At 40.4% G+C, this 21,482-nt stretch overlaps 1 protein-coding gene across 2 annotated transcripts; it reads right to left on the bottom strand.

Moving 5' to 3' along the window:
• Window positions 1-706: 706 nt before the first annotated feature.
• Window positions 707-18,518, bottom strand: LOC119894204 (1-phosphatidylinositol 4,5-bisphosphate phosphodiesterase zeta-1-like). Of its 2 annotated transcripts, XM_038706806.1 has the most exons (12): window positions 18,014-18,518; window positions 16,800-16,995; window positions 14,312-14,513; window positions 12,368-12,512; window positions 11,908-12,060; window positions 10,014-10,202; window positions 8,610-8,769; window positions 7,524-7,640; window positions 6,001-6,173; window positions 3,520-3,646; window positions 1,150-1,299; window positions 707-911 (listed from the first exon to the last, which is right to left on the bottom strand). In XM_038706806.1, exons 2-12 carry the CDS (start codon window positions 16,987-16,989, stop codon window positions 829-831), a joined length of 1,689 nt encoding a protein of 562 aa, XP_038562734.1. In that variant the 5' UTR covers window positions 16,990-16,995; window positions 18,014-18,518; the 3' UTR covers window positions 707-828. The 2 variants fall into 2 exon arrangements, with proteins under 2 accessions (XP_038562734.1, XP_038562732.1); XM_038706804.1 differs by having other exon boundaries at window positions 16,800-18,518.
• Between the last annotated feature and the right edge of the window lie 2,964 nt (window positions 18,519-21,482).

The following is a 21,482-nucleotide window of genomic DNA, read 5'->3' as shown; positions in this document are numbered from 1 at the left end:
TCCATCAGCAGCATTCAAACACAGTTATGCACATGCATACACAAACATGCAATGGGAGACATTCGCATGCCCATACAAATACCCCTGAAAAAGAACCTACACAAATACTCACACGCTCACATGCTCTTTCCAGGCCAAGGCAGGTCTTCATGTTATCTTAATGCCATCCTCCTCCTGACAGGCCCGCTGACCCATACTCTCCTCTGCCTCATTCACAGGATTTAGTGATGAACGAGGATAGAAATAGACTGCCCCGAACTGGATTTGGTTTAATAATGTATACCTCTGTAAATGCTATTTATATTATTCTGACTGGGTCTCGAAAGAAAATGCTGGCTTCTACTCTTTCATAGTAGCATTCATGGAGTATTAATCATTAATCAGTTTCAGACCTAATAGAAGAATGACATCTATCATATTGGAATAGATGATTAATCCAAAAACAACACTGTCTTTTGTGGTGGGGTAAGATCCTCTTGTGTGTTTAACTCTGACACAATCATAGCACTTGCGTCAATTATTGATTCTATGATAAGAATATAATATTCTACTCCAGGCATTTCTCCCCTGCTTGAGTGATGCGAGTTGTTCTTCGTTAGTGTCTTTTCAGCCCTACTGGAACCTTCTGGTCTTTTCCTCTGTAGCATACAGTGCAGGCAGTAGGGAAAAGGCACATCTATTTTCTGACAATAAAACTGGTATTTATATCTGAGGAAATGGTGCTTTTGATTTATTTATATATTTTTGTTGTTGTTGTTGCCGCATCAGCCACGCTTCTCTATCTGTTGGTGAGGCGTGTGTGTGTGAGTCTGATACGGAGAGCTGTTTTTAGGAATACCAAACAAAGACAAAGAGGGAGGCTGGATCCAGGCTGCATCCATCTCGGGACCGTAGAGGCACCCAGCGGTAGCCTGGAGGTGGAGAAGGAAGGGGGTTGTGAAAAGAAATGTATGTATAGTTGCTAAATACATGAGCACCATATATATATATATATGCGGAAGCATTTCCATTAAAAACTTCAGAGACCAACCTTAAGTAATGATGACAGTGTTAACTGAAGGGAAATACAATGATGGTTGCACAATGTCACCTGATGTAATTTAGCTCTTTATCTGACTCCCAAAACCCTGCCCCTTTTTACTATTTCACCTTTCTTCAGGCTGGTGAAGGGCAGGGTGTACTGGCCCACAAAATCACTGCTGAGGAGCCCAGTCTGGTCTCGGACACAGAAGCGGATGAGGCAGATCTCAGTTAAGCTGATGCTGAAGTTCATGTCAGCATCCCAGTGAGGACTCAGAGCTGTATTGGTAATCAGAATGAACCAGCTGATTAGAAGCAATAAGCATTAATAGGTTTAGCTAAAGCCTCTAAAATATTTTATTTATATAAACAATGGGTCAAATTACTAAAGTACAATTAAATTTTGTGTAAAATTGTACCATGCACTGTAATAGCACAATACATTAGATAATTGCCCTCCAAAAAGGACATCCCCTCTTACTTGGCTACCCCACCCCATGCCACTGCAAGATTGCAAGATTTTTTTTGTGATGTCATAATCAAGATGATGCTGATGAGGCTCTCATATTTAAAGTATCACAGTCAAAGATCTTCTTTAGTGACAGTGCTCTGAAGCCAAAGGACCCTCACAGCAGAGGACACAAAGAAAGCTGATGATACACGGGGCAACTTTTTGAGCAATGTTGCTGGGTAATCTTGCCAGTAGCAAGCCCGACTATGTTTTGAACGGATAGCGGCGGTGCGGGGCAGGTGGCGGAGTGATGGGGGAAGGGGATTACGGTAGTAATCTTTACTCATTACCATTGACGGCAACGTTGCCCTGCATGATTTCTCAAAAAGTTGCTCTGTGTATCATCAGCTTAAGAGTAAGAAACCAATAGGGAATCAACAAAAGTCTGTAAATGTCATCTTAATTCATTGTCTGTGAAGGTTCTCAGTCATCAAGGTCATAGTTATCCAAGGAAGGTTAAAATCATGGGCAACTGGACTGGTTGAAGATACTCGAAGACGTTTTGTTGTTGAGATATTTCAGTTTCACAAAACTGAATCTTATTTTGGATACAATTTTACAGTGAAAATGAGGAGAACACACATAGAAAACTAATGAGTTATCTCTGCTGTAATTCTCAATCCATTTCTGATTCAATACAATTTTCTCAAGTTCCTCTGTTACATCCAAGTTTTAATCTAAATCCACATTCATTTGTATTCACCATTGACCCTATCTGTTTCATAGTGTGAAACAATTTTGTGATTTATGTCCATGCATGAGTGCTCTGTGCCCTCCAGGACTCATGATATCTCTCCCACCCTCTGTCTCTCCTTCTCTGCCTCTTTGTTTCATCTCAGAAGCTGCAATTCAGTGTTGTATTTCATCAACGTTATGTCTTGATATTTAGTTAATTTACATGTTCCCATTTAACAAAATGAACGCTTAAAATCAAATCTGTATGTTCTGTGGTGCAATCTGAAGTCAAAAACCTCATAGCTGTAGGGTTGATTTCAACACAAGTCTGATGAAATTTACAGGCAGTAAATTTAAGATCCAAACAGGCGTTTTCATATCTACCATTATAGCAATAATAAACTAGCACTAGTCATTATGAATGTTGGTAATATGGTACTGTGATACTTATGAAGTTCTGTGAATGTGTGAGGATCCAACTGCTGCTTAAAGTCACTGTAGCACTTCATCCTGTGTGAAGTGACAGATCCATGTTTCCAGTCATGGCAATAGTGCATGACAGACTTCTCTTCAAAGGAAATCCACTTCTATATTTTGAAGAAACTCATCAGCACATTTCTCCTCAGAAGTCCAACATTAGTTTACTGTAAATGCATTCAAAAGGAAGAGAAAATAAAACAGAAACCACCGGAAATACCCCTCTCATAAAAAACTTGGTTTACATTGCCCCATATTAGGCCTATGCAGTTACAGAACAGATGTTCATGGTTTTCAGTCGATGACTGCTGACTTTGATCCCCTTTAGTGCCACTATGAGGTTGGTATTTGCGGTTATATTTGCAAATCTTAGCATGCTAACATGCTAAAGTAAGATGGTAAACATCGTTAACATTATACTGGCTCAACATCAGCATATTAAGCAACCAGTGTTAGTATTTCGGACACCTGTGTGTAAGAACTGCCTTTCAGTCTTACTTTTGATACATATAGAGTCATTGTTCTACAGTATTTGGCTGTTGCCAAAACAATTTAATGCAAGGATCAGACAACGTCACAGTGTCCAAATTGAGAGAGAACAAAACTCATATAACCTCTGATAAGATTTCAGAAATTAATCTTTTTCGTCATTCGTAAGTTTTAGAAAATGTTGTATGTTAAAAACTTTCAGCTGACTCTCGTCTCAAAGTTAAGTTTGACAAAATAAGTCTTGGATTGATATAAGTAAAGCCAAATCTGATAAATAGAGCTGAGAGTAAAGCTGTGTCTTAAGATGTCCTAACAAGACTACGAACAGTTTGTCTTGCAGTACTTACAGTTGTTCTTGACAGTGTGTGTGTTTTTTCTGCGCGAGTCAGATGCAATCCCATGAATCTCCACTCTGACAAAGGGGTCCAGAGCTTTGCCACCCCTGGGAACAGGTAGGTTGGACCCACTGATCACCTGTGGATAGACACATGAAAATGTAATTGATATCAGGGATAAACAGTAAATATAAAAGAAGTGAAAACAGGGGAGCCAGTAAGAGTAGAGAAAAGAAGAGAAAGGAAGAGGGCTGTAATTACACTAGTCTGGAGAGAGGCAGGCTTATCTGCAGTCCTCTCACACTGAGCCTTCCCTTCCCTGGCTCTGATCAAAGACAAACCTGCATGTACTTATCACGACATGCCCCGCTTGGCACTGATGGAGCTTTACAGTGTCCGGCCCAAAATTACAGTCCCTTTCCTCTCTTAAAGTCACGCCACAGTACACCCTGCATTATGTTCATTCACAGTTACAATTGTCCATACTGAGTGAGGGTACGGATAGCAGTTTGGAGCAGCTATCAGTTCATAAAGATTTGCTATTGAAAAACAGACCATTGCTTATAGTTGACAGTATTATGCTAAACAGACTCATGAAAGCTCAAGGGGAAATATTGTTTTCCTGAGAAGATGAATAATTTGCTTTTTAAAGATTGAAAACCCAACCCATCCTAAGTTACTACACTGAATTCTACTCATGACTCTGATTCCCACTGAGTTGAGAGCTGAGTCAAGATTGCCGGATTTTCCCTGAAGTGATCAAATAATACAGAATGATGATGTGAATAAATAAAGTTGAGGTTTTTCCCAGGGCACCCAAAAACATAGCACACCACATTTATATTTCATGCGCTGTGATGGGAAGATGTACAATGTGTGTACATACTCTATTAAGAGTTTAGAGAGACTTTTGTTTAACTTGTGAGAGTCTATACATCCTCAAGAACTGGTTGATCGAGATTTATATTCTTCATCAGACAACTGCGATACCAAGAATCACAGTAGGGCAAGGGTCAGCAAATAAGTCTGACATCAGGCCAAATTCTTTTCAAGCCGTTACATGGTGGGCCAGAACATAATTTCAGTCAAATTATTTCAAGCCCTCGGATACACATGTGTAAGTTTAGGTCAGTGGGTAGAGCATGGGATGCCTTAGGGGGGGAGTTGTATGATCGATCCCAAAATCTGGCAGACTTTTAAAACAAATGCTCACATGCTCGCAATAAAGCATGTGCTGCAGTGCGTGTGCGTCCCGGCGTTTGATCCGCATTCATAAACCTATGGACACTAATTTTCATTTCCCTGAGGAAATTCAGGGAAATTCAATCACATGTTTACGGACGGCTTTTTCAGAGAAGTGTCAAGTAAGCCAGAGTCTCTTTATAATGTCCTTCAGAACTTTTCAAAGTAGAAGCTCTCAATAAACAGCATGAAGCATTGCTGCAAAAAACATTCTCACGCTTTTATTTTGGAAGCACAATCACCTAAGAGGAAGTGATTATGTGAGTCTGTTGCTGTCATGACTGAGATCTATTTCAGGATCAGCAGCCATCAATTTATTTATTTATTTTTTTTCTGCTATCAAAGCAATCTGGCCCTGGGCTAGATATTATTGCAGACCACTGGGGGAACTGTATGATAGGACTTTAAAGCAACAGACGATGATGTGAATTCTTTAACTGGTTTAACTGGTTACATTTAGAACAGCTGCTATACTGACTTTGCAAGTTCAAATGAGGAAAAAGTCCAACATTCTTGACTGGATCTGGTTGAAAAATATAAAAACACACAGAGTAATATGCAGTGAGTTTAAAGCTCAGTGTAATTTGGGGGAACCGACCCTTTAAGAGGGATTTAACTATGATTCATAGGCTACCGATGGTGTTCACTGGTCTGCCTCTTCTGCAGTAAGTCTGTATGTGATACCAGGATATTCCACATATTGTCTTTGCAGTACAAAGCCTCGGGTATCTTCATGTTCTACGCATAAGAGCACTGTCTGTTGTATCTGCTGGACTTACTTAGTTTGGGACCGTCGTCCTTATGGCACCACTAAAGAGATGTGACTTGGTATGACTGTTCTACACTTTGTTTGCCGCTTCGTCATGTGACGTAGATACAGTACATTATAAGTGTTGCTATTACTGCCCCCTAAGATGCTTAAAATAATGGAAAGGGGATGATTTATTAATTGAACCCTAGGTCTAATTGCATTAGATCATGCCTCTCTCCCTTTCACTTTATTTTCTGAGGGAGATAATCTAATTAAATGGAGACACTCTCTGGGGGTTTTACATCATTGTTGGTTCACTGCATCTGGCAGGAAAGCATTTATCTGGAGGCAAAGAGCAAGATGGGCTCTGCTACACAATCCTTAGATTGTGAGGCATAGACACCCACATACATGCAAACACACCGTCCTGTAACATTACACCTTAATCCATAAATCCACCCAGAGTGGATTATTCACCATTCAATGCTCCATAGCTGTACCTTGAGCAGCAGGTGTGTGGGTTTGAGGCTGTGCTGGCTGCAGCCGGGATCAAAGCTCCTCTGACTGGACATGAGCACTGCTGGCTTCAGGACGTATCCACAGCCTCCGTTGTCCTGGAAACGGCCATCATTAAGGTCCATAGGCAAGCCCAGAGACTGGAAATTGAGTGCCACTGCAAAACACCATGGGACAATGTTGGAACAATAAAAACGAGGAGCACAGTGGCAGAAAAATGTATAGGAACAAAATTGAAAATGCCTAAAGCTTGTTAAAAATAAAATGAGCATGAGATGATCTCCTGTTTTCTAAGGCTCTTGTTCATTCTGCAGGAGGGAGCTAAATTATACAATGACTTGAAATGTTTCCGCAACAATAGCGAACATTGCATCAGGGACACATTCAAAATCACCAACTGTGCTTCCACTAAGTGGATCTGTAGTAGGTTTACTGCAGTGCAGAGCTCTGTGTTGGCATGTGTAGTGCATACACCATGTCTTCTGTGTCGTCAGTGACTATAGATTTCAGAAAGCAGCAGATCCTACTGACAGGGTTGAGCTATGTCTCTGGGGGTTGAAATGTAAACACTGAGTCTACAATAACATACATAAATATGCACAAAAAACACCTTTAATTTTGTCTTAACCAACACATTGCTACACATCCTTCTGCATCTTTATATGTACTTTGTGTATGTCACAGGATGCCTGTGAATGTACTGCTCATCTAACTGTAATTGATCCGTCCAGGCTGTTGCTTTGTACTGCAGTCTCCTGCAACTGTGAAAAGTGCCGATCACCATCTGCACAGCTTCCACCGAAGTACAATAACAGTCTGTTCAGCCATCAGCAGGGCTTCATGTCAGAATCAATGGCTGGCTGACTGAGTGATGGAGGCGGATGAAGAGGATGTGCAAAGTCAGGCAGAGTGACAGGAACACTGGCCAAGATGGTGCCAGACAGATCAGTGTTGTGACTTTAAGTTCATGGGTAATCACACATTACCAGGAGCCTTGGGGGTATTAAGATTATGAATGTTTCTTTGAAGCAGAGTTACTCTCAGGTATGTGATATGGAGTCAAGCCCTATGAGTATAGGGCTGACTAAAGAAATGATAACTGCACAAAAAAAAAAAAAAAAATCAAGCTGAGACTCAGACAAGTAAACGTAGTTGGCAACAAAGTACTTATAACTTCCGACTTCTTACTTTAACATGTTGTTGTTATTTTTTAATAATCCTTTTTTGTTTTACATTTTATATAATAATAATAAAATAAAATAAATAAATAAATAAAAAGCCAAATAATTTAACTAATTTATTGATGTATTCATTCATTAATGTAAAAAAAAAAAAACATTAACGTAAAATATTTTTTTAAATTACTGTATTTATTAGATTGGTCCAAATAATAGATTGCTTTGTAAACACTTCCATGACTCCATAACTTCTTATTAGATAACACAGACCATGTCATGAGATCTTTCTCCTATTTTGGACATGCATATACTGGCTCTCTCCGACTCACCGAGCTGCGAGCCGACATTCCAAAACTCCTGAGGATTGTAGTTGGACGAAGATGTCCTTGAGCCTGCAGGGTAAATCCTACTGAGGAACTTCTGGTTATGCTGAACAAAATTTGCACCTGGGAGAGAGAAGGCACAACACTCAAAGGTCAAACGTCTCCTCGGACTCATTAATGAGAATGTCCACCGATTCAGACGTCACAGATGTCATTCCTGTGATCCTGTACATTTTCATCTATCTGATTTAGTCACAATGGCTATGTGATGCAATGATACAGGAAAGCATTAAGGTTTATCCACAGGGGCATAGGATCCTACAGGTAAAAAACACCCATTTAATTGCTATTTTAGCTTACTGTCAAATGCTCATTTTTAGAGAATACTTGAAAAGGTCAGAAGGTGGAAATGGTTTGTCCTGATCATGTTTCGATGCCTGTATCATATTCCTCATTCTGGATTCACAGCTTCAGTCTGTGCGTTATTGAATCATAGCTGTGTAGTTTCCCTGCAGGGCTTGATGATAACAAGAGACTACTGGGATTTTACAGCTCCAGTGTAGCCAAGACTTTTCATGGCCCCTGCCAACCAAGCCAACCAGCTCATAATGTAGCTGTGTGTCTGGAAATTGTCATCCCTCCTCAGCAGGGGCAGATTTCATTTCTGTACATCACTCCGTTTCTCCAATATACCGTCACACAGCAGAGCAATGGCAGCTTAACTGATTATCAGTTGATTCGAACCTCTGTGGGCTCTTTCCACTTCCCCAACAGTGATAGCAGAAGGCTCTTTTCTGGGCTTATGCTGCTGTGCTTTATTCCCTCAAAAGCACTCCCCTATGTCGTATATGTCATGTTCAATATGCTTTCGCTATTATGGAGGTTTATGACACCAGGCATAATTGCATTTTTCGTCCAAAGAGGACCTACAGAGACTTGAGCTCAATGTGCTTATAAATCATGTGAATCTGCTGGGCTCATCAGAATGATATATTGTAATATTTGCAATTAATTTTACACATTCCTTATTGCTTCATAAACAGGCTTCCCTTTTCTCTTCCCATAGTGTCAACTCCATATATAACATTTCACCTGAGGCTTTGGCCAGCTTGCGAGCTTTCTTCTCTGCCATAGATGTGTTCTCATAGTAGTTCTGATTGTCCTGGGAATGACTGAAGCTGATGAACTTGACAGACCTAGTGTATATGACCAGGTCAGATAAAGCCTCTGCCACCACCACCACCTTCTTCTTCTACTCGTTAGATTTAGGGTAAAGGGGAAGATAAACAAAATACAGCATTCACCAAATTGCAGCAAATAGGGTTGAAATTCCAAAGTATACAAGACTAACAAATATACTTTCCCGTCAGATCCACAGACCCTGGAATGCTGAGTTCACTTAACAACTGCCTTTGTGAAGTTAAAAAATGGATGTCAAATAATTTCCTCCAGCTGAACTCCGACAAAACAGAAATCCTGGTCATTGGGTCCCAGCAGATGGCAAATCAAATACTGCCATCTGCTGGTTCCCTAGTAAATCACATTAAGCCTGTTGCAAAGAACCTTGGTGTTCGGTTTGATAGTAATTTAAATTTTGAGCAGCACACCATAAAGCTTGTTCAATCATGTTTTTATCAACTTCGAAATATAGCAAAAATTCGATCTATGTTAACTTTTAAGGACACCGAGACCATTTTACACCCCTTCATCTCATCACGCCTGGATTATTGCAACAGCCTTTTCACCTGTTTAACCCAAAAATCTGTTGATCGACTGCAGACTGTCCAGAACTCAGCTGCCAGGCTTTTAACCAGAACAAAGAAATATGACCACATTACTCCTATTTTAGCTTCATTACACTGGCTCCCAGTATGTTTTAGAATTGGCTTTAAAATTCTATTGATTACTTTTAAAGCTCTTCATGGCCTCTCGCCTTGTTATATTTCTGAACTTTTAGTCCCATACACACCAGCACGTACCTTGAGATCCTCGGGTAGAGGTCTGCTGTCTGTTCCAGAGTCTCGACTGAAAACTAAAGGGGACAGAGCGTTTGCTGTCAGGGCCCTGAAGCTCTGCCCGAGGAAATCAGGTCAGCTGAGTCAGTGAACTCTTTTAAGTCCCTTCTTAAAACTACTTACTTAAATACTTTTATAGGAGAGCCTTTCCCGATCATATTTGACTTTATTTTATCCCTTTTATTTTATTCTATTTTACTAATTTTATATTTATCTTAAACGTGTATTTTAGTCTTTTCAATGTTTTCATGCTTTTATCTTGTATTGTTTTTGTATTATTGTCTCTTGGGTATTATTGTCTTTACACTTGTTAAAGCACTTTGTAACTTGTTTTTGAAAAGTGCTCTAAAAATAAAGATTATTATTATTATTATTATAAAGTTTTACCTTTTGGTCCCATCACCTTATTGGTTGCAGTGTTGCAGTGTACATTCAACCATATCTATACGTATCTCTATGTTCTTAAATCTCATTGACTTACTTTTATCTTTGACCCTGCCTTTCTGGAAGCCCAGAACGTTGCTTTGCTTTGATGATCCTCCTCCTCATCATCATCATCCTCTTCATCCTCTCCCTCATCTACACTCTCCTCTGCCTCTGTCCCTGCTGTGTCCATCTTAATCTGAGGCTTTAGCTTTTTATTCTTGATGAGGATCTTATATTTCAGGTCCTGACATCCCCACAAAAACACATACAGCATGAGTAAAATGCAAAGGTACCTTAATAATGAGCAAGTACATTCACCCCCGCATTCATAAAACCATCACACAGATGCATCAGTCAAACAAACTCTGTTCCTGCATCCTCAAACTAAGGACACAAACATCAAAACACCTGCTTTGCACGAACCGCCCCCTCTCTGATTTGTCAAAAAGATAAAGAGTCACACAGTAGCCACATCCACACCAGTGCATAAACACATCCAGGTTTAGTAGGATAAAGAAGCAAAAAGCTGCAGGTGTACCAAATCACTCAATCACAAATCTGCTGCTACATTTCACCGTCTTGGCTGCTAATCTATAGGGCTCTTTATGCAGATGAGGAGCACTAGGCCTATGCCAAAAGTAAAAAAACATTATGGTCTGGACTTGGAAGCAGCTCCATGGGAAACAACACAGCAGGAAGTCACTCTATCAGCTTCACATACTGTATGCGCAGGCAGAATATGCAAAGTAATTACAGATCTCCTAACATTAACAACCTGTGTGAATCCATATAGTATGAACATTATAAGATGTAGCTCTTTCTTTGGCACTGCACTCTTTCATTTTTCATTGCTGTTATACAATATGATAGTCTGGAGAGCTAAAACAGAGGCTTTACTTAAGTTGAATTAACTTAGGATATCATATGAGGGTTCACACAGATAATTTTGCACATGTTTATGGTATGAATAGAATAAAGTAGAGTAATAAATTGTTAATGAACTACATCTTATTTCTAATCCTACAATAACACTGCTGGAAAAAACAGAGGGAAGACCATTAGGTTTTCCATTCTTTCTGGCTTTGATGAAAACGTTGGTCAGAGTGGAGTTTAAGATAATGAAAAGTTATCTTAAAGAGTATTGCATAATGGTTTTGCTTTCCTAACTGGATGGTAACATGTGGTGTGAACTGCTGCATGAATGTGACACATAAACACTGATTTAGTGTTCAAGTTGCTGAGCATTTAATAGTCATGAGTGCTGAGTACATAGTGCTGAGGCTCCTGTGTAAGCCCCTACTTCCTGAGTCATAAAGATAAAAAAACAATATGGGGAAGAAAATTTTATATGCACACTAAAACACAACTCATGCTTTTTGCAGTACATTCTAAAGCCGTAGAAGTCAGAGCCAGCAAAGAAATTCCGGTGAGAAAGCACACGGAGAAAAAATCCTTCATCCTTCTCGTCATATTCAATAGACTGGAGTGACACTGCCAGCATCTTTCAGGCTGGCCACTCAGTCATGGGTTGAGGCAGATGCTTTCAGAGGAGTAGTCTGAACCCAAACAGGTTAATCTAAATGAGCAATCAGCTCAAGTGCCTCAGCACATTTAAAATGATGGACACTTCTCAGGATCAACTACATCACATTAGATTTTTTGAATCTCTCAGAGATTAAAGAGGCTTGCAAATGCAGACGTCCTGCTACCCCTGCTTACCAGTGAAGGAGAGAGGCACAGAAAGCCTCAGAAAGAGGCTAATGAGGCCCTCTGTGACGCTGAAAAGGTCTCATTTCCTACTTATTTTGCGTCGCTATGACAGACGATGAGGATTTATGTATACAAACGCTATCATCCCTCTGCCTGCGCTAGCAGCTCTAACATTAAACACAGATTCTGCTTATGATTTACCACTCAGATAGCCAAGCTCTCTCTTTTTCAAGTCTTACATTTGGGCTTGGGAGGTCTCCAGTTGTTGGGTGATCCAAGGGAGTTCTCAGCAGCTTGTCCCCCAGGATAGAGATGAGATACTGGGCCATGACCACCTGCTGCTCTTGGGAGCAATGGTTTTCTAATGACAGGATCACGGGGTAAGCAGACACCTGTTGAGAAATAATCACATTTTAAAATCACAATTAAATCCCTATTTTCAACAATTATCATCAACCTGGATATGCGATTCTCTCTGGGGGCTCTACATCTCCAGACACATCACAGAGAATGGCCTAAACTGCCTGAATCAAAGACAACTTGCAAGCAAAACATTACTATCAGAGAAGCTATTAATTAGAGCAAATGCAGCTACGTAGGGACTCCTGGAGCTTACGGAGGTGAGCGTGAACGCTGAGTTAGATGACTGGTGCACCACTCCTGAAAATATATGGCATGTAATATACTATTTGCTGTTACCTCAAAGGCATGTTGCTCTACAGTGGTGATAACGTCCTTAAAGAGTATCTTGGTGGTCAGGGTGTAGCCATGGTAGACTACAGGCTCCATGTCTGGCCCATCCCAGCAGTCAATCTCCAGACAGCGACAGCCTTTCCTAAGAGCACTGTGCCACACAAACGCACACATACACAAGCACATGCAAATAAACGGAGACACATGAACACACACTGAGCTGTGACAAGGCACAGAAAATGGTTTTCTTTATATTAAAAAATATGTTCAGATTTATACAGTACAGAATGTGTTTTAGTGTTAACATATATGGCATTCTGTCGGTTGTGGACAAAAATCATTTTCACAGCAGGGGTGGCAATGATATGTTTTCGTGCAACCCTGATGCAAAGTTTTATCACCTTTTCACTTCAGACATTTCAAATCTGGAATGGTTCTGCCTTTTGGGAAATCGAACAATTTATTGCTGTTTTTCATTTAAATGATGGCACACATAAATATGCGCCTGTCGTGTGTTTCTTCAACAGTTGGAGTCCATGTATGTTGTTCTTTCACTTCAGTTTCCTGCTATGTTTTCCTCTAGTCACAGAAATGCCATAATTACTGTCTTGCTCTAAGTTGTGCTTTGTAACCCCACTACTATTGTGAGTGAAAAAAAAAATTTGTATTGCAAGTCGCATTCGAATTGCCTCCTGCATTTCAGAGAATGGATGACTGATGGATCTTCAGCACATCATCATTTCTATCTAGTTTCTATTTTATTATTATATTTTGGCAGTTTGGTTATCTTTTAAATTATTATTTTTTTATTATATTTTTAATTGTAACAAATATTATATTAAATCCAGAACATGTGGTTACAAGGTACAGAATGAGTTTGATCATGTTGTCTGGAACAGAACTAGAGCTGGGAAGCGATTGGCTTAGTTTAGCATAAATACTTTTAGTTGTTCTACTTTACTTGTGCATGATATAAACACACAATATACAGTGAGTTCGTGTGTGGCCTTTAAATGTGCTGCTAAGTGTATTTTGGAACTCTGACAGGGCCAGGCTAGCTGTTTCTCCCTACTTCTAGTCTTTATGCTAAGCTAGCAATGACCTCTACGCCAACAGGACACAATTAGACAATAATGTCACACCACTTTGAATGTGGTATGTCAGTTCTGTTCATTATTCCCACAAAAACACAGTTAAGTTACCATGTAAGTGGTAAAGTAAAGCTAAAACAGTTTAATCATAGACAATTAAACATTTCAGTGATTAATTATAATCAGTCAACTGCATCTTCAAATTTCACCATTCTTTGCCAGTTCCTTCTTCCACAACATATAGGCTCTTGTAAATCTAGTATTTCTTCCCCCAAGAAATACATTTAGTCATTTTCTTTTCTTCTCTCTCCCACCTGTGAGATAGTGGGAGTTATAAAAATCCACCTTCTACTCATGTTCTCCTCTATAGATGATTCTTTCATTATCTAAGTAAACCAGAGCTTCCAGGCCGCTGGTTTAGAGGGTTCCTCTCTACCAGCTGGCTAGGCCGCTCAGCACTTTCACAGGGACCATAAATACTGGACTTCTGCTGCCATCAGCCCCTTTTCTAATCACCTCCATTACTCCATAAAGGGACCACAGAAAATTCACAATCTGCCTCAGCACATGAGTGGGTCAATGAAATGAGAGGAAAAAGAGAGAATGACACATACATTGGTATGGAGGAGAGACTTAAGAAAGAGTGTATTGAGGGACATTTAAATTGGCCATATCAGACTAATGAAATGGACACGATTTAATGGTGGCTTATAGCAAATATAATTTAACCTGTGTATATGCAATTATATAGCCTATACTGTATCGCATACAGGTTACAGATATAAGTCATGTAGGGAACTGGTTTTCTAAAGTGCTGCATCATGAAAAAGAACACATTCTGTAAACTGTACTTCCCTACCAAACATAGGCATCCAGGTGGCTCTGTCCTACTAGCTGGTCTCCAGTCAGGTAGGTGTTGTGTGATGAGGAGATGAAGTAACTGGTGAGAGGCTGGTCCATGTCTTGGTAGACAGATGCGTGGGCCAGGTCGAACACGCTGCAGTCTTTGGACTCCATGTACCTAAGGAATCCTTCAAACGTCATATACCTGTTTTCTCTGGCTGGAAGATGAGGAAGGGGCAGAGTAAAACTCAGTGACAGTCAAAACTAACAAAGCAGCAAAATAAAAGTTTAAAAAGAGGACAACACCTGCTAGCTTAAGCAAAATTTCTGTTCATAGTGTCATATTAAAACTAATCAAATGAATAACAAGACTAAGAGTCTACAGCCATGCTAGCAGCTCTGTGAGGACGTAGTTAGGCAGTACAAATAGCGCTCTGAGTGAAATGCTAATTTCACAATAACACAATTATAATAATGCTAACATGCTATGTTTAGCAGGTATAATGGGAGGTGTAATAATGTTTGGCAGGTATGATGTTTACCATATGCACCATCTTAGTTTAGCTTGTCAGTTAGAATTCTTCCATGGTGACTGTCTGTACAAAATATCATGGCAATCTAACCAATAGTTATTTCAGTCAGGAACAAAGTGGAGCATTGACCAAAAGACCAATCTCTAGAGCCATGCTACTACTAGAAACTACCTTCCACGAAATGTAGCTACTTGGTAAAGCTTACTGAGTGACTAATTTTATTTGTAAATGGAATGGATTATGATTTAGTGATACTGAAGGACACAACTACACTAAAATTGTACGTCAACATTAAAGTGGCTTTAAAAATGAATAATCAGTTCAAAAGATGAGCAGCTTCATTGAAATGAATCTGGTTCTTTGATTAAAAAGTACCAGATTGCATACATACAAATTAGAAGATAGAAGTCTACTACAGTTCTAAAGAAACACTACTGTGAGAAACATCTTATCACCTAGCTTAATGCAGACCGTTTTCCACATCAAACATTTTGGCTTGTCATAGCAAGAAAAGCACCGGTGTAAGCAGGGCTTGACAATAACTTGTTGCGCACCAGCCAATGTGGCTAGTGGTTTTCCAAAGTTACTAGCCACACAGCATGTTCACAAGCCAAATTTTAGTTTATGGGAAATTATATTTTATACAATTAAAGTTTACAATGGTGTGCTAAAATGTACTAATATTATCATTTGCTCTGATAAGGTAGAGATACGAAACAAGTATACAGGTCTTTTTTCATTTTTTCATTTTGCTTTCACCCCGCGACCCGATCCCAGATAAGCGGATGAAGATGGATGGATGGATTTTGCTTTCATATGGCATGACGACTTTTATTGAAACATAGTTCTATATTTTTAATAATCAACTCTGGAAAGGTAGTTGTGATAGGATAATTTAATGTGATATAAGGGCAACCCTGCAAGTAATAACGCCACGTCCCTTAATCATGAATGTATCTGTAATTTTACAGCATTTAAGGGCACTTTCCTCCTGCCTTTTCTCTTTCTCTCATTCTGCTGTGCATATTTTTCTCCACACTGGTCGGCTACTATGCCCTCGGTCTGACGGCCAGTCCGCGGATTTATTCTCCACAGCGTCTTCTTGTTGACAGTGTCGTTGGTCAGTAGCATGCAAGACAGTAGGCTTCACTAATGGACCAATGAGCAAACACTATGTGTAGGTAGTACTCATGGGAGTTGTAGTGTCGTAGTGTCATATTGCAATTCATCTATTATCCAAGGAAGGTTACGAAGGTTTGGATAACTATGACCTGGATGACTGAGAATCTTAGACAATTCATCTATTATTTATGTTTTTTGACCTATGCTTTTGACCAGACTACAAATTTTCAACATGCGAAAGTGGCTAGTGGTAGTGACTGTGTTACCCGCCACGGCCAAAATCCACCTGCATTTGGCGGGTTGGCGGGTGTTAATGTCAAGCCCTGGGTGTAAGTAATAACATTAAAAACAACTGCATTCCTAGTTCCAAGGTCCTGATATTGTTCATGCTGGCTCACTCTCATGGCTTACTGGGACACTTGGTGGAACTGAGCCATCATTAACTAAATTTGTTTCACCTGCACCATTTCTGCTGTCAAAATGTCCTCTGTGCTGCTAATGGTAGGCTGAATCTACAGATTACACCTTGTGGACCTGCTTTCACATTCAGCAGTTTAGTTCTGGTTAAAATTTGGATGAATTCAACAAGTATCCAAAAAATAGTATAGGCTATATATATATATATATATATAGTATAGCTTTTCCTTCTGTCATTTCAACATCTTGCTTCTGGTCTTATAGCAAATTACTTTTTCAGCCAGACACCACTGGAGCTAAGGCCTTAACTTCTGTTCTAACTAAATTAGCATCATTCGTAAATAAGCCTTAGTCCTTAATTCATTTTTTTTTTTACCCATTGTAATGAGCAGCAAGCAGCATGGCATGGTACACAGCTCTACCTTCACTTACCTGTCTCTTCAATCTCATATCTATCAATCAGACTCTCTGCTGTCTCCTCATTTGCTGTGAGCTCCATCTGCTCCTTGTGGAGGAACCTGAGGAGGGCACAGGCTGGCAAAGTTGTATGGCCTGAGGTGTAGCATTGATACAGTTGCTGGATTTCAGCTCTCCTGGAGGAGGGGGCCTTGCTTTTCTTCATCCCGCCCTGCACACAATCATTATAGCCTCTTAATCCCTTGTTGTTGATCATCCAACTTGTGTGGAATCATCATACAATTCTGGGAAGAGTATGTGGCTACTACAACTGTATTAAAGGCTTGTGTTTTATGCAAGGCTGAATATACGTCATCATAGTGTTAGAAGGAAGAAAATGTTGAATTTAGGTCAATTTAAAGCACATTATTTTAGATGATTTTTTGTGTTGTCATCTTCTGTATTGTAATATTTCAAACATGGTTTTTAAAGACGCAGCATATCACAAAAATATACAGGAAATAGTGACTACAAATGTCAACCCAGAGATATATCCCAGCTTATACCTGAGCTCACTAGTGAAATGCTACTTTTTCAAACTCAGCATGAGAGAGAATTAAAGAGAAGTCAGGGTCTTCACTCTGCACAAAGTTCTCCCATCCTCTCACACTGCATCCTCCCTCTCCTTTCTATCTGTATATCTTACTTCCATCAAATACTAAGGCAACGTCTGTGTGACTTTCTCATTTTAGTCCCTCTCCTCTCCTTGTCATTCCTCTCAGTCAGTGAGACAAAAGTGCCTGTGACTTTCCCTGGCTTTGTGTGTGTCTCTCTCCCTCTATACCTTTCATCTCTCTGTTCTGCAGCCCTTGACAGTTCATATGCCTAACGTTAAGCCAGTGCTGTCACTGGATACCCTGCAGTGGGCTGGTCTCCCGCTGCATCTGTTGCCTCATTGTGAGCAACACAAAGCAACAAGCTTTTCTATCATTCATTAACCTTTTATGCAGTTGTAGCAACTGTGTCTTAATCAGAAGCTCCATGTAAAGTGGCGTATTGAGTGTAAAATAGCTAACAATAAACACAGATCTTCAATAGGAAGTGGATAAACATTTCTCACACTTACCACACTAATTTATATTTGCCAGTAAACATTTGTCACTGTGGATAGAACTAGCTAACTTAACTTAAACTGAAATATTGAATGTGTCCTGGAAACTCAAAAAGATATCCTGTAAAAAACAGCCTACCTTAGATGTTGATGGTCTCTGAGTCCCTGTCGTATAGATGTTTAGGGAGTAAACAGGAAATCTTTAGGATACAAAAATACTCAATGTAATCTGACTTTTTCAGCAGGTTTATGTGGATGTACACAAAATGGTTGCCATAGAGACAAAACATTCCGACATATTGTGTAAAAACACCACTGAAGTTCATAAACACCCTGCATATGGCTTTCTCTGAAGTATGGGAAGATTAAAACTCACCCTGTCTCCTCTCAATTTTTCCGACATGAGTGGTGGACTTGGTGGTAGAAGACAGACAGATGAGAATGTATGAAGAAAGAACTTCATGTTACTGCCTGAGGTGAGTGAAGAGTCTTTACTTTTCATATTTCTGACAAAGTCATTATTTCTCAGTGTGATCTGAAGTGTTAACCTACACACAGAAGTCCAGTTTAGGCCAACATAATCTAGTTCTTTTCACTATGGAGGTTGCATTTTCAGTAGTGTACTGTTTTACTGCTTAGATATTTTAAAAATGACTTAATCTGTGAAATTGAATGATTGAATATATATATAATATATATATATGATATTTTAAATATATATATATAGTATATATATAGGATATTTTAAATATATATATAAGTACATATATATATATATATATATATATATATATATATATATAAAAATGCCCCTCTCACCCCATGCGGGGTGGTATGTGTCATCCTCAAGCTCAGGTCCTCTACCACAGACCTGGGAGTTTGAGGGTTCTGCGTAGTATTTTAGCTGTTACTACAACTGTACTCTTCTGGACAGAGACCTCTGATGTTTTACCTGTAATCTGCTGTAGCCACTCTCCTGGTTTGGGGGTCACAGCCCCTAGTGCTCTGCCTGAGGTATTCACTAAGCCCTTCATCTTTGGGGGCCATCTTCCTGATGTACTCCTGGATCTTTGTTGTTTCATCCTGGTCAGTCGTCTTGACACTCACTAGCCCTTGGCCTCCCTCGCTACGCTTGGTGTACAGTCTCAGGGTGCTGGATTTGGGGTGAAACCCTCCATGCATTGAGAGGAGCTTTCTCGTCTTGATGTCAGTAGCCTCTATCTCCTCCTTTGGCCAGTTCATTATACCAGCGGGGTATCTGATGACTGGCAGGGCGTATATGTTGATGGCTCGGATCTTCTTCTTCCTATTCAGCTGACTTTTCAGGACCTGCCTTACTCTCTGTAGGTATTTGGCGGTGGCGGACTTCAGTGCTGCCTCCTCATGCCTGCGGCACCCCAAGGTATTTGTAGCTGTCCTGAACATCTGCAATGTGGCCTTCTGGTAGTTCAACCCCCTCAGTTCTGATAATTTTCCCTCTTTTTGACACCATGCGGCCAACCTTGTCCAGTCCGAATGACATTCCAATGTTGTTGCTGTAGATCCTGGTAGTGTGGATCAGTGAGTCGATGTCTCTCTCATTTCTGGCATACAGCTTGATGTCATCCATGTAGAGGAGGTGACTGATTGTTGTTCCACTTCGGAACCGGTATCCGTAGCCAATCTTTGTGATGATCTGGCTGAGGGGGTTAAGGCCTGTGGAGAACAGCAGTGGGGATTGTGCATTACTTGATGGTGACTTGTGCTATTGGCTTTGAGTTGGCTTCCAGACTTGTTTTCCACAGCCCCATTGAGTTCTTGATGAAGGCTATTAGTGTCCTGTTGATCCTGTACATTTCCAAGTATTCCAGTATCCATGTATGTGGCACTGAGTTGTAGGCTTTCTTGTAGTCAATACAGGCGGTGCACAGTTTGGTCTGCCTGGTCTTGGAGTCTTGAGTAACTGCTCTATCAACCAGTAGCTGGTGCTTGGCTCCCCTGGTGTTACTGCCCATTCCTTTCTGGGCCCTGTCCATGTATTGAACCATGTGCCAACTCATCTTAGCCGCTATGATGCCTGACAGGAGCTTCCTTGTTGTGCAGACGCAAGTTATTGGCCGGTAGTTGGATGGGAGTGTTACCTTCTGGAGATCCTTCATGATCAGGACTGTCCATCCTTGGGTTAACCATTCTGGGTGGGTCCCATCTATCAGCAGTTGGTTCATTTGTGCAGCCAGGCGTTCATGGAGTGCAGTTAGTTTCTTCAGCCAGTAGGTGTGGATCATGTCAGGGCTTGGTGCTGTCCAGCTCTTCATACCTGCCACTCTTTCTTGGATGTCTGCCATTGTAATGGTTACTGGATCTTGGTCTGGGAGATTGCTGTGATCTGTTCTTTGATCCACTAGCCACTGAGCATTGGTGTTGTGGGATGCCTCTTTCTCCCAGATGTTCTTCCAGTACTGTTCAGTCTCAGCCCTGGGTGGATCTGATGTTGTGTTATTACCCTGCCACTGAGAGTATACTTTGGATGGTTCGGTGGAGAACATCCAGTTTATTTTCCTGGCTTCTGCTCCTCCATAGTATCTCTTTAGGCGAGTAGCCAGAGTGGTAAGTCTTTGTTTGGCAGTCTACAGAGCCTCAGGTATCAGCTTGCTGTATCTCTTAGGTAGCCCTAAGAAATATATTATATATATATATATATATATATATATATATCTTGATCGTGAATGCGGATGGATTTACAGCTAAAATGATGCTTTTTGTTGACCATTTTCTCTCATCTCGCCTGCCACTGGGGCTGGGACTAGTAATCTGGTTTTTAAAAATGGGCCAACAACTGGCCTATAAAGCACGGACAGCAGCTCATTGGGTAATTTTCTATACTGACACTGGGCTGGTCCAATCACATCTCTAACTAGCCCCCAGTCCGTCCCCCTCTGCCCTCTGTTTCTTGGGTTGCGGGTCAAAAAAGATTCTTCAGACGGCTGCTGCCAATTGCGCGAAAATAACCAATATCTTTGCTACCGGGGCTGTAGTAGCTTTAACATCAGCTGCAGTACCCATCGTAGTGCAGACACGGTCACTTAAAGGAGTAAAGGAGAGCGAAGCAGAGGTACACAGTTAACGTGACAGGGCCAAGGGAGAGAGAGAGCAGGAGGAGAGTGGAGGTGAAGCGGTATGCATGGAGTAGCTCAACCTGGGAGGAAGCAGGGAGGTGGGGTCATAGGTGTCATTTACTCTGGGGACGACATGTACCCACTTTTTGAAGTGGCAGATGTTGTCCCCATCACTTTTTGAAAGCATTTGTCAAATATCTTCTAAAAAATGAAGAAATGTTAATTACCAAATCAAAATGCTTTAGAAAGGTTTATTTGCACAATAAGAAAACCTGCAATGCAATTTAAATGTAGAAGAAACATCTGTGTTGTACAAAAAAAGTAACTTAAGCTACTAATTAAAGCTTTATATTCTATTATATTTTTATATTCTGATTTGTCACCTGCCACCTGAAATTTTGTGTTTCCCTCAATATAAATAAAGACATTTCCACCATAAATTGGTGCAGAAAATATGTCCAGAACTCAGGAAATTAAGTGTTTCATGCTCAAAATCTTCTGGGGGAGAAACCC

Source organism: Micropterus salmoides, unplaced genomic scaffold, assembly GCF_014851395.1.
Source record: "Micropterus salmoides isolate LMB-PRFRI ecotype aquatic unplaced genomic scaffold, ASM1485139v1 Ms_hic_scaffold_8, whole genome shotgun sequence".
Classification (NCBI taxonomy): domain Eukaryota; kingdom Metazoa; phylum Chordata; class Actinopteri; order Centrarchiformes; family Centrarchidae; genus Micropterus; species Micropterus salmoides.
Note: the sequence above shows the minus strand (reverse complement) of the source record. Positions and strands in the feature narration are given on the sequence as shown.